This window comes from Pygoscelis adeliae, unplaced genomic scaffold, assembly GCF_000699105.1.
Source record: "Pygoscelis adeliae isolate BGI_AS28 unplaced genomic scaffold, ASM69910v1 Scaffold121, whole genome shotgun sequence".
NCBI lineage: Eukaryota > Metazoa > Chordata > Aves > Sphenisciformes > Spheniscidae > Pygoscelis > Pygoscelis adeliae.
This window is the reverse complement of record NW_008824359.1, coordinates 9,064,213-9,077,506: the sequence shown is the minus strand read 5'-3', so window position 1 is coordinate 9,077,506 and position 13,294 is coordinate 9,064,213. Positions and strand designations below refer to the sequence as shown.

The 13,294-nt window shown below is 45.4% G+C and overlaps 1 protein-coding gene across 1 annotated transcript in view; it reads right to left on the bottom strand.

Annotated features, from left to right (window-relative positions):
- Positions 1 to 13,294, bottom strand: part of FBXO16 (F-box protein 16) — a 34,163-nt gene that overhangs the window by 5,833 nt on the left and 15,036 nt on the right. Inside the window, exons 3-6 of the mRNA XM_009319721.1 lie at positions 12,297 to 12,503; positions 10,792 to 10,956; positions 9,683 to 9,888; positions 1,588 to 1,693 (exon numbers count right to left, since the gene is read on the bottom strand). Coding sequence (XP_009317996.1) covers positions 1,588 to 1,693; positions 9,683 to 9,888; positions 10,792 to 10,956; positions 12,297 to 12,503 — 684 coding nt within the window. The remainder of the gene's footprint in view (positions 1 to 1,587; positions 1,694 to 9,682; positions 9,889 to 10,791; positions 10,957 to 12,296; positions 12,504 to 13,294) is intronic.

The following is a 13,294-nucleotide window of genomic DNA, read 5'->3' as shown; positions in this document are numbered from 1 at the left end:
TTTTTAACACAAACAGAAGCCAGCGCTACCAAGATCGCATAGCACGAAGGCATGGAGCTCTGTTCTGGGCTGATGTTACCAAGGTGTAACCCCATGGGTTTCAGGACACTTACCCCTGGGTTAGGCTGCCCTAACTGCCTAGGAAGGACCAAGGGAGGATGGTGGACCTGTCAGGCCTTGGCAGCAGGCAGTGGCTTTAAGACTCTTCCCAGGGCTTTTTGTGGGGTGAGAATTCGGTACCCACTAACTCTGCGTGCTCCCCCAGACATCTGTCTATGAGCATTTTGTGTCAGCTAAATGCTTTCTGGTGTCTATTTGCTACAGGAATAACAATGTCCCTTTTAAATTGTGAGCAGCCAACGGAAGGTGACACATACATACACACTGTTCAACCCTGTACTGCTGCAATTTATAGCAAAAACTCCCACTGACGTTGTGCGGGAGGGTTTGAGCTTCATGGTGGGAGTCAGACTAGGTGCTTGTGCCTTCCTGACTGTGGGTTGCAGGTTAAGTAACTTCGAAGAACACATAATTTTCCTAAAATCTGGGGAAAGAAAATCAAATTCACCTCTTTTTACCCTGACCTAAGATTTTTTCACTTCTAGACTGACAATAAAACAGCTGTAAATTTGAAACGGGAAGCCGTGGTGGAATGAAACCGGGTAAGGGCACTCTGATCTAAGGGCTACAGAGGAACCCACTGGAGAATGGAAATTGTAAGACACAGGCTGAATAACTTTAATTATATGTTCTGCTCTTTAACACTGACTGAATCTATTTCCTCGTAAGCAGGCTGTATTTGGGTCAGGACAATGCCTCCCGATCTTGGGAGACAATGCCTCTCTTCTATGTAAACCTTCTTTAGCTCAACTCACGTGTTCCCTGGCTTTCATCGCTTAGGAAACACGCTTCCAGGTCTGCAAAAACCCCCAATACGCTTGTGAGCACGTCCTTCTTCTGGTAGTTATTTGTTGTCATATCTACAAAAGCTCAGACCCGCGATGCTTTCTGGAAGCCTGACTTCCCTAGACTCCTTTCATGTGAGGATGCCCTATTTTTTGAGGATGCAGCGATGAGCACAATGAATCCTCAGTATTAAGACCTTGGGGCTGCTCGCTCAGGCTCAGTGCAATGAACAGAGAATAAACTAACATGAAACTGCAATGATCAAAAGTTGCGAGCACAGAAGAGAAGCTTTGGGAAGAGATGCAAGTGTCATCAGAGAATTGATCCGGTGCTTTGTAAAGCATGGAAACGGACTGGCGGGATACTGCGCAGTAAGCGACGTGAGGGAGGAGCAGATAACAAGGTCACTGTCTACATACAGACAGTTGCTGTCCTTTTCCCAGGGACGGCAGATGGCCGCAATAAGAGATTGCCCCCGGAGCAGCCAGACGTGGCTTTGTGTCCTCCTTCTGCCCAGGTATCTCCCTCCGGGACAGGCAGCAAACGTGTCTGGCAGCCTACTTACAGCAGGAGCAAAGCTTCACAGTTACCTAAGTTAAGTAAAAGCTCTGAGCTAAAATGTTCCGGGGTGTACCTGACGCTGGGCCCCAGTTGATATAATTACAAGCCAGTGATACTTGCCAGTGATTTTGCCTTCTGGAGCTTATTAGATCCACGATCCGCTCTCTTTTTTTTCTCGGCTGCCTGCCGGCTAAGGTCTGGGGTCTCCCCTCCTCCTTTCTTTCTCCTGGAGAGTAGAACAGAGTAGTATTAACAAGTGCTATGGAGTCGGTGCCCTGGGGTTGAGAAAAAGAAAATCCCTTATGATATAGCCACCCGAAAAGACATGGTTTAAGATAATACATTTTATCTTCTACCTGGGGCAGACCAAGAGCGCACAATCAGATACTGTGACTCAGAGGAGGGTGGTAACTTGCTATTTTTAAAGTTCTGATAACATTATAGCACTCAAACATGTGCCCTTAGCTTGAGACTTAGTGATTTAAGCTAAATCCACATAACATGTTACATCAGCTTAGGGGAATTCACAGAAAGGCAAGTTTAGCTAAATCAATTTGAGAGTTTTCAGTGAAGTCCATGTAACTTGTAACATAAATAAGGCTAGAGGACTGCCCCTCCAAGTTATTTATTCATTGTTTTTATAGCCAAATACTTCTTCTTGTATATGTATAGGTGTGTGTATATGTATATGTATATCAATTTATAAATGTACATGCAGCTATTATTAAAGTCAATACAATTAACTGGCAGAACAGGAATATTCCAGAGTTTGAAAATTAAGTGAAGTACACTGGAATATGGCCAATTGTCACATTTTTCCAATATCAGGAGTAAAATCCATACTATGAGGAAGTTTTTTTAAGAACTCAGGCAGGTTCATAAAAACACTTGCTCTGAAGGTGTTCATTCCCCTTCCACATTCAAATTCTGCAGTACAGAATTAGTGAATTTGAAGCAGCAACTCTGTGCTCTCTGGGTTGGTCTCCCAGCTCCATCACCGGTGTCTCTGGGCTCCTGGAAGGCATGCTAAAAAGCACCTTCTGAATACAAAATCATGAACATAAAGAGCGGAAACAGACACTAAAACCTCTACTGCTGTATTCTAGAATCATAGAATCAGAAAACATTGGACAGGCTGGATCGATGGGCCGAGGCCCATTGTATGAGGTTCAACAAGGCCAAGTGCCGGGTCCTGCACTTCGGCCACAACAACCCCACGCAGCGCTACAGGCTTGGGGAAGAGTGGCTGGAAAGCTGCCTGGCGGAAAAGGACCTGGGGGTGCTGGTCGACAGCCGGCTGAACATGAGCCGGCAGTGTGCCCAGAGAAGGGCAACGAGGCTGGTGAAGGGTCTGGAGAACAAGTCTTATGAGGAGCGGCTGAGGGAACTGGGGTTGTTTAGCCTGGAGAAAAGGAGGCTCAGGGGAGACCTCATGGCTCTCTACAACTCCCTGAAAGGAGGCTGTAGCGAGGTGGGGGTCGGTCTCTTCTCCCAAGGAACAAGCGAAAGGACGAGAGGAAACGGCCTCAAGGTGCGCCAGGGGAGGTTTAGATTGGATATTAGGAAAAATTTCTTCACCAAAAGGGCTGTCAAGCATTGGACCAGGCTGCCCAGGGAAGTGGTGGAGTCACCATCCCTGGAGGTGTTTAAAAGACATGTAGATGTGGTGCTTAGGGACATGGTTTAGTGGTGGACTTGGCAGTGCTGGGTTAATGGTTGGACTTGATGATCTTAAGGGTCTTTTCCAACCTAAACAATTCTATGATTCTATGATTCTGTAAAAGCAACGTTTATCCTGTAAAGGAACATGGCCACACCACATAACACACACGTCCTCAAAAGCAGCCAACACCAGCGTGTGTCTGTTATTTGCTCGTCCCAGACCAGCTGCAGATCAAGAACTATAAAGACAAATTACTTCAAATAGTAAATTGAGGAAAACTGCAATCTGCTTATAAACGCTTCACTAGCAGCCAAGAGAGAAAATTCAATCCCAAATATTATTATAGGGAATGAACTGGTCATCTTTAGATAGAAGGCAAACCTGGCCTTGTGGTCGTAAATTAAGATATTAACCTCTACTGCTGTATTCTAGTGTCCATGCTCATGGTGTCAGAGCATCTCCCTGCAGCAGGTCACCACCATGATCTCACTTCAAGGTCAGGAAATTCCTGTCCCTGGAAACATTCCAGGTCAGGTTGGACGGGGCTCTGGGCAACCTGCTCTAGTTGAAGATGTCCCTGCCCATGGCAGGGGGGTTGGACTAGATGACCTTTAGAGGTCCCTTCCCACCCAAACCATTCTGTGATTCCATGATTCTATGAAAATGTAAGCAGTGAGGATGAATTTCTTGAGGCTGCCAAGGAAAAGGGCATCAGAGCTGAGATGAGAACAGCAAGTCTCTCACTCCCAGCACTGAACTGGGTGTTTCTTGCCCCAGTTTCTTCCCTTAAGGAATGTTTTTAATTCCCACAAGCCTAGCAGGCAGAGTGTACTGGGCTGGCTATTCAGAAACATGAAAAGCAAGAGACAAGCGTTAGGATTTGGAAGGACAGCGAAACACCATGCCCTTCTCGCGCAAGCCAGCCCCTTTTTTGTCAGAAACTGGGCCCAGGCTGCTGACAGAACAATTACTGAAAGTAATTATTTTCTCGTTGGGTAAACACTCCAGTACAATATGCAACTGTTTTTAGAGCCAGCCTATGTCCATAAATTATCTAACTGAATTAGTGCTGCCTTCCAGAAGCCTGAGCTGGTTGGAGGGGGGGAAGGAGCCTGCATTTTGGCTGAGCTGTTGTCATGAGAAGTAGCAGGGCTCTTTCTTGAGGCACAAGGACACAATCTTGGCAGGGGTCCAGTGCTAGGCTAGCGCAATTTATAATTCATGATAAAGTGGGAGGCAAATCTTTTGATTTATTGGCAACAAGCAGCACAAACACCAGATGCCTTCCAGCAGAACTGTACATGCATGGACTGAAAGAAACGCCCCTCCTGGTCCTTTTTAGGCAGATCAGAGTCCCAGAAAAAGTTGGCTAACTTGGTTCCACACTTTAGAGAAAAATGTTTCGCTTCACCTTTGCAATATTGCTTTGTGCCCAAAGGGACAAATCCATCCTTGCTGGTCTCTGTTTTGTTTGTATATAAACAAAAAGCTACTTGGACAATTCAGGCAGAAAACAAACCAGACCTACCAGAAATCATCCTTACGATAAATTGCAGACATATTCATGCAGCAACACCGAAAGTCACAGCTATAATTCTACCGAGGGATTTTGATAGCCCCTTCCAGGCAATTTGTAATTCAACCCGTGTCTGTATCTCTTTTCTTCTCTATCGCCTCACCACTCCCTCGACTATGCATCTGATCATTGCTATTCTTAATTTCATTGCTCAGTGACTATGAAGCTTTTCCCACACCAACCCATCTAAAACAAATAACCTCTCAGTGAACACACTCGGGGATCTCTGTCCCATCTCCTTCATGCTGCTGTGATGTTTGTCGCTGAGGCTCTTGGGTGCCATTCAGTCTTTATAGTACAAGCTCGTGCCTTTCTGAGCAAGCAGCAAAAAAATCCATCGGAAAAAAACCCCGGTCAAGTCTCAATTATCATCCAGATTGCAAATTAACACCATTCAGCCATTTTTGGGGCACTACCCAGCTGTGGCACAGCGTTATGGTTCTCCCCAGTGACATGAAGCACCAGCACTGTCCAGGCCAAACCCTCACCCAATTGCTCTATAGAAACCTATTTATTTGTTTTTCAAAGGTAAATACCCAATTATGGTCTTATAGCCCAAAGTATATGTTTTGTGTATACCTCTTTTAGGACTCCCTTCGTCTCCGCTCCCCTGCATAATTGAGAACTGACTGTAGCCTGTTATGCTTCCTATGTTTCACTTTTTTTAGTTAAGCAACGATAAGTTCTCTGCTATGAATTCACAGCAGTGTAGTTTTGATGCTGCTGTGGAAGGGAGCAAGTAGCTAATGACTCCTCTCAAAAGGCCAACAAAGAAACAGATGACTACTCTGCCATTTAAATGACAATATTTCAGCTGCAGCGTGGCCACCCTGTTATGAAGAACAGGAGAGTTCTCACCTCTCTTTGGACCAGAAAGCAAGTGTAGAGTGAGGTCCAGCTCAGAGGAGATTTTAACCAGGTCTAAGAGATAGGAAAAACTTTATTTTTTCATTACCTCTTAAAATCTGCAAAATTTAACCTGACATTAGGCACATTAACTTTTATTCAAAGAAGTAGCCAGTGACTAGTCTCAGACATTGCTTTGATGATGGCGTCAGGTATTCCTTTGATGTAATCTTGTTTACTCACAAAGAATTTTCTGCAAGTCCGGTTTTCCTCAGCACAGCAGAACTCAAATGGAAAGAATGGTTTGTTGGCTCACAGCTTTCCAGTCAACCTGCCGGCCTGCAAGCGCCCTCTCTAGTCCTCTCAGCCATCGCTTTGGCTTTCTGCTGCTTTTCTGCTGGTTCTGCTGCGTCTTTTCACACATGCTCATGACCTTGAGAAAATACTTGCTCCTCTCTGTATGAATTCAGACTGCAGCAAAACTCATTTCCTCTCCCAGACAACCTTTGCAAAACCCTGTATTTTGGGAAATCACTCCTATTGTTTTAGGAATCCCATTTTACATAGATTTCATTACTTCTGACATTCATTTTACACGAAGAGTGGTTGTTATGCCCTTGAGCCCCAAGAATTCATCTGATCTGAAGAATAACTATACCTAACACAGCCTGGGGGGTCAGAGATTTTTATCTTGGCTCTCTGTTCTACTTTACAACCCTGTACACTGGTCAGGCAGGGTCTGCCTGAGCCTGTAGGCTGCAGTGAGGTAGATCATCTTGCATAGCATTCACATGAGACTCGCTCGCTCAACCGACTAGACATTCACTCACGGTTGGCTGAGCATGGCCTTCATCAGCCGTCCAAAACAAAGCTTGGCATCACAGAGGGGCACTCTGACCTCTTTGCCATCGTGCTACTGTTGATAGGCACCCTACACCTGCCCAAGCCACCCATTAGCTGCTGCTGCCACCTCCACCAAAAGCCTACACTTGAGGAACACTCAAGCGTGAAAGGTGGTTCCTACTGCAGACAGGGAGCCGGGTGAAGTGCTGAAGACCCAGTCCCCAGGGAGCTGCGCAGAAGCAAAGGATGAAGGACGCAATATTTAGATGGGACATTAGGAAGCATTTCTTTACCAATAGGATGGTCAAACACTGGAACAGGCTTCCTAGAGAGGTGGTTGATGCCCCAGGCCTGTCAAGCGTTTAAGACGCACTTGGGCAATGCCCTTAATAACATGCTTTAACCTGATCAGCCCTGAATTGGTCAGGCAGTTGGACTAGATGATCGTTGTAGGTCCCTTCCAACTGAAATAGTCTATTCTATTCTATTCTATTCTATTCTATTCTATTCTATTCTATTCTATTCTATTCTATATAGACCCTTAGCAGTGGGACTTGGGGGAAGCGGCTGCAGGGAGGGCTCTGTCGGCAATGTGTCCACAGAAAAGAAGCACCAGAATATCATTTTGTGAGTGCGAAGCTGGGTCAGCGCCTGAAATGGCACACCTGCATTGCTGAATAATCATTACAGATGAGACTACACACTAGCAATTACTTTCAGCTTAAGTGATATTAAAGGGAGATCCTTGATAAACAAGCAAATCTTACAGAATTCATTTCTCTCCTTGCAATAATCCTCTATAATTACGGATAAATGCCAGATTTGCTAGAACACTAGGCATTAAAATATTCTCCATTGCACAAATGGATAGAGGCTCAAATCTCACTTAGGAGAAGAAAACAGTCAGTGTGCTTACTGTATCATTAGCAGCTCAGAATCATTTGCATCTAGTTGTCAGCTGCATCTACAGCTCAATGCTGGAACAAGCGACTTTTAAACTCTTCAAACAAGGCTTGTCCTACGTGTGACACTGGGTCATGGCCAGCACGAGGGAACCCTAAACCTCACAGAAACCTTTGGGAGCCGCTACATAGAAACATTTAGCACAGCTGAAAAATAATATCAGGACATCCATTTGCAACAAGAGGCATTTTGTCAAAATACTTAGCTAAAAGCCTCAAAGAACTCTACCCAAAATGGTGCTAGAGTTTGGAAACATACCACAGAAAGAGGGTGAGGTGGAAACTGGAAAGCTCTTTGAAGTACTGCAGTATCCTAGGACTAGGGGACGCAGATTAAAAAATGATTCATAAAAGGCTTTTGCTCAGACACTGGGAACTTTGTGGAACACCCTGGAGGAGTGGTGGGTCCGGCAAAGTTAATCACATTGAGAAAGAGCCTACGCGAGTGCACGACTGCTTAGCCAAATAATCACTCGGCTGGGGTAATTCATGGGTTGATTGTTCCTGTGCACAGGGCTAACCTCAGCTTTATCAGTTATTTACTTAAAGTACAATCTGGATACTTTCATTGTGGCTCAATTGGTTCCCAAGGTTTTTCTTGGCACAGTGAAGAGGAATCTCCTCCTCTCTGCACGTTCGGTTGGGTGAGAGTCTGTGCAGTCCTTTTCACAGGGACTCGTGCAAGAACTAGGCAACGGTCAAGCTAATCCATTATCTGCTCACCAGGCTCAGAGTAATGATAGTATTACTGGTTTCACAAGTTACTGCACATCAGCTGAATTGAGGTAACTGCTGTGAGCCCATGAAAAATGAGAGGTGGTATTAACGGAGACTGAAATGAGAAATGGGCCAAACACTGCACACAGGTGACTACCGCAGCCTCCTTGCCATTGCTCCTACTAGTGCTTGTTAGTGCACAGAAGTTTGACCACCGATCTAAGATTCTGAAAATATCTGATGCCAGATGTGTCAAAGGAAAACACAGAATCATAGAATCATTAAGGTTGGAAAAGACCTCTAAGATCATTGAGTCCAACCATCGACCCAACACCACCATGCCCACTAAACCATGTCCCTAAGTGCCACATCTACACGTCTTTTAAACACCTCCAGGGATGGTGACTCAACCACTTCCCTGGGCAGCCTGGTCCAAGGTTTAACCACTCTTTCAGTAAAGACATTTTTCCTCACGTCCAATCTAAACCTCCCCTGGCGCAACTTGAGGCCATTTCCTCTCGTCCTATCGCCAGTTACTTGGGAGAAGAGACCGACCCCCACCTCGCTACAACCTCCTTTCAGGGAGTTGTAGAGAGCGATGAGGTCTCCCCTCAGCCTCCTTTTCTCCAGGCTAAACAACCCCAGCTCCCTCAGCCGCTCCTCATCAGACTTGTTCTCCAGACCCTGCACCAGCCTCGTTGCCCTTCTCTGGACACGCTCCAGCACCTCGACGTCCTTCTTGGAGTGAGGGGCCCAAAACTGAACACAGGATTCAAGGTGCGGCCTCACCAGGGCCGAGTACAGGGGCACGATCACTTCCCTACTCCTGCTGGCCACACTATTTCTGATACAGGCCAGGATGCCGTTGGCCTTCTTGGCCGCCTGGGCACACTGCCGGCTCATGTTCAGCCAGCTGTCGACCAGCACCCCCAGGTCCTTTTCCGACAGGCAGTCCTTTTCCAACATGGGGCAGTCCTAACACAAGTCGATGTGCAAAACTATACTTCGGGGTGGAAATGCCTTTCTTTCGCTAGTTGCTGACCAGATAATCCTGGGAGCCCAAGAACTGATGGATCTAGGCAGTCTATCCCAGGCAGTGGAGATACAAATCCTATTCATTACTTAAATGTTCTATAGTACATACATACTCTTACACCTGCACCCCCATTCAATGATGTAAATCTCTTTTCAGCCAGAAGATCCTTGGAGTGATAGAATTATATTTCATCACAATTAATTCATTCTTACTCCTCTGTGCAAAAACCGCAGATTCCTCTCAACCTTGCAGCTTTATTTAAAAACTCTTGAACAAACTCTCATCCTGATTCTTCCCTTTACAGCTCTGTAACATCCCCAGGAGTTACAGCAGACGCTAACAAGCTGTGCCCGTGCTCTGCCCTGAAATGGCACAAAGTGGTGCAGCTGCAACTACAACAGGACCGAGATCAATCCAAGAAAAGCCAAAAGAGCAGCAAAGTGGGTTTGCAACCAGGTTGCTGAACTATAAGGCTTCCAGGCAGCTTGGAGCACAGGCAGAGTGAGCTTGCAAAGGACGCAGACATACCCTACGTTGCAGAAAAAGCAAAAGGGAAGAGATCAAGCTCTTACGCCTGCCTAGCCTGCTCAATGGGGTCGTAGTTGTCGAGGTAGTTGAATCGGATGGTGTCTGTAGGATGCCTGTCTGATGAACGCCATGGTGGGAGCTCTTTTTTCTCCTTGTTTGTCCTCCTTCCTAGCACAGAAAGTTTTGCCTCTGGGACGTTGCTTCTTACTGGTTGCACATCAATAACTACAAACTCATCCTTTGAAGGAGTCTGATAAGAGAGAAGAAAAGAAGAAAATAAATTTTAGCCTATAATGAAAGTGAGATTTATTTTGCCTAACTTTAGACTTCTGAGAATTGGGTATTAACTCAAAATTAGTCTCTCCAGACTCCATTATGGTCAGTGGACAGAAATAGGCACCCTGACAGTGCATGTCATCGCCCATGTCCCAAAATCTGTATTAAGTTGAGCTGAACTGCTTTTGAGATGCTTTGGCTTCTCTCCATTGACTACAGAAAAAGCCTACGAGGGAGTTTGGTTAAAATTAGAGGGCTGAGTTTTGAATTCAGGGTAGAAGAAGCCCACCCTCACAGCCATGCAAACAAGGCATGGCATCAATGAATCTCAGGAGAAAGCAATGGCTACTGAGTAATGTTCCACCTCCCCAAAATGGCCCTGCCACTTTTGAAGAAGAGAGAAAGAGACAACACCAAGGGCTGTAACAGGCATAATGGGTGCTTTTTTTCCTTTCCACCAGGTAAACTGGCTCTGAAATGTCAGCAGGGATAACGCTGGGTACCCCACCTCTGCTATCGGATTGAGGCAAGCTATCATATGCTCTATAAACTGGGGAAAAAGGGAGGGGAACAGCCTTGAGTGCTGGAGAGGGAAATTCAGAGGATTACCCCAGAACACCCTGAAAGGATAGCAGAGTGAGACCTTGGTGATTGCTTCTTCTAACCAGTCGGATTTTCACTTCCCCCCTACCAGGGATGGATGATGGGAAAGTAGAGCGCATGGCAACACATGAGTTTAGATTCTAATTTAAAATTATGTCTCTTCCATTTTACTAGCGGGAGATTACAGAAAGATAAAGAGGCAAAGGGGTTAGGCACCCGACCAGCCCAGTTTTCCCGCTGGCCCCGAACATCTCTAGAGGTGGTAGGTACGTACTTTTGGTCTCGTGACATGCAGCTCTTTCACCATCTCAATGTAATGTTTCTTCCAGATTCCTTGCTCAAAGGGGGTTGGAGAGAAGTTGATGTACCAGCCAAAACGTAGGCATTTCAGCATCCAGAGCTGATCCAGTTCAGACAGGTACTTCCAGTACCAGCTCACCTGTGAATGCCCAGTAAGTTGAAAACCTTGGGGTTTCAAGCATCCAAGATTGCAGCTAGAGACTTCTGTGCTGTGGCTGTAATTCTCCTGTGTCCTTAAACTAGTAAAATTCTTCAGCACTGTTTATGCTTCATTTAAACCTTTCATTAAACCATTTAAACCATTCAAGGTCTTCATGACATGCTCAGTGTCTAAGTGTTAGCTGATCTCCAGCACATGGTGAAATACTCCAAAAATCACGGGCCAAGAGAAAAAATTCCAGCTTGTTTGGGGCAACTTCCTGCACTTCTACTCAATAAGCATACAGTAGTTGGAATAAACCCTTTTATTAGTTTCCACTGAGAAAAACAGCATCAATAAACTCCCCAAGTCTGATAGATCCATTCTGAACATTTTCTTTCCACTCATGTTCTGCTGTCACAGTCCATCACACAGTCACCTTGCATGCAATGCTGCTTGCAGCTTAAGGACAAACATCATCTATCGGCGCTGCCATGCTTTTAATAGTAGCTATCCATGATATGACACAAGTAGCACTGTAAAGACCTTTCTTTCTAAGTAAGTAATTTCCTAACCTGTCTTCTCCCTGCCTGTGAATGAATAGTGCGAGTTGCATCCACATAAAACATGAAACGCTGGAGAAAGAACTAGAGCAAGCTTTAAACAAGCTGAGATTTTGATATATTCGTAGTATTATACAGAGTACTATTTTAGTGCAGTAATAATGTCACCAATATCTGAACTTACTCATTCAGAACTACTTCGGGCATCACCTCACAGCACTTTATCTCACGCAAACATATTTTTGGAGTCTTAGCCACTGCGCTCAAAAGACTGAAGCCCTAGCCACTGTGCTCAAAAGCACATCTGTAACTTCTCTGCTGCTCCACATTCAACACTTTACCCTCAAGCATTTTAAAGGATCTGGTTTTCTTAAAGTTTCTTTGCAACTAGCACAAGCCAATACTTTTCAAAGCAATTAATGGTTCTGCACACAGTGCAAGGTACTTTGATTTTCAGAAAGTACCAGGCCTTCGTCTTGGGAAGAATCAGTCTTGTAAAATGCCACATTTTAAATGCCTTAGAGTTGAGCATCTAAAATTACTCTTCACTTTTGTAAATCTTGGCCAACCTGGCTTAATTTAGGATCTGTGAAAGTGTTGCATTCAGTCTCGTACAAGCATCACTAAGCATTTGGCACCAGGCTGCCAAGTCAGAAGACATCCTTGCGTTACGAAGAACAGCACTGGTATGTCTTTGCTGAAAACTAGTGCCGTTTCCTTTTTTTTAACTAGCTTGACCTGACTTTCTGAACCTTAGGTACGTGTTGGCTTTTTTACCTGTGCACATCGACAGAGGCTCCGTGGGTCCAGGAAGGAAAAGATGTATAAAGACAGGACTCTAGGAAGCCTTGTGGTAAAATCTAGAGCCTCGGTGGGAACTCGATCCTGTAGCTGCTTGGCACAGAACTTCTGCTGTGATGGGGAGCAGCGTTCCAACATGTCCACCAGGATCCTCTGCCTCTGAGCATCTGTCCACTTGTCAAACTGAAAAAAGGAGTTTCAGGTTCTGAGAAACTGGAGATTCAGCTTCTTAAAATAAAGCACACGTTTAAGGCAAGGGAAAGTGCATAGGCAGCAGCTCCTGGTGACTCATTCAAGAGCAAAGCACATAGGAACTGGGAACAAATGGAGAGGCTACACTAAAAGAAACTGAAGCCACATAACATATGATTTATAATCCTCAAAGGATCCAGGATGGCCTAGCCCAGGACACACTCATGCTCACAAGGCTTGTTGCTCCTGGGACCAGCTCCAAGACTTGGCTTCACTCATGGAAAGGAGGACACTCAGATGTGAGTTTACGGGATCAGGTCCCAAATGACAATGAGTTCACTGCTGATTTCTCGTCTATCCTGACACTTCTGTGGCCCCCCCTACTGCAATATTTGAGTGCCTCACAATTTGTAAAGTATTTATTCTCACAATCCCACTGCATAGGAGAGAAATCCCCACTACAGAGTAGCGGAGCAAAGAGAAACTAAATCAGCTGCCCATGTCTCACAAGGAAAATCTGCGACACAGATCCGGCAGCACAGTAACAAAGATTTTTCACAGCATTTCGTTGCTTATGACAGGTATCTAAAGGCGAGGATTAAAACGGCTGTGGGAAGAAATGAGCACTTAGGTAACCACACAAGCATGTATTGCTTTGCTACGATGGCAACAACAACGCTGCACTGAGCGGAGTGGGGCAGAGCTGTGTAAACAGGGTGGGAGCAACGGTGGCGGTAGCTGGTGTTTAACTTGTGTTGATAGCAGGGGATGGAAAGGGCCCT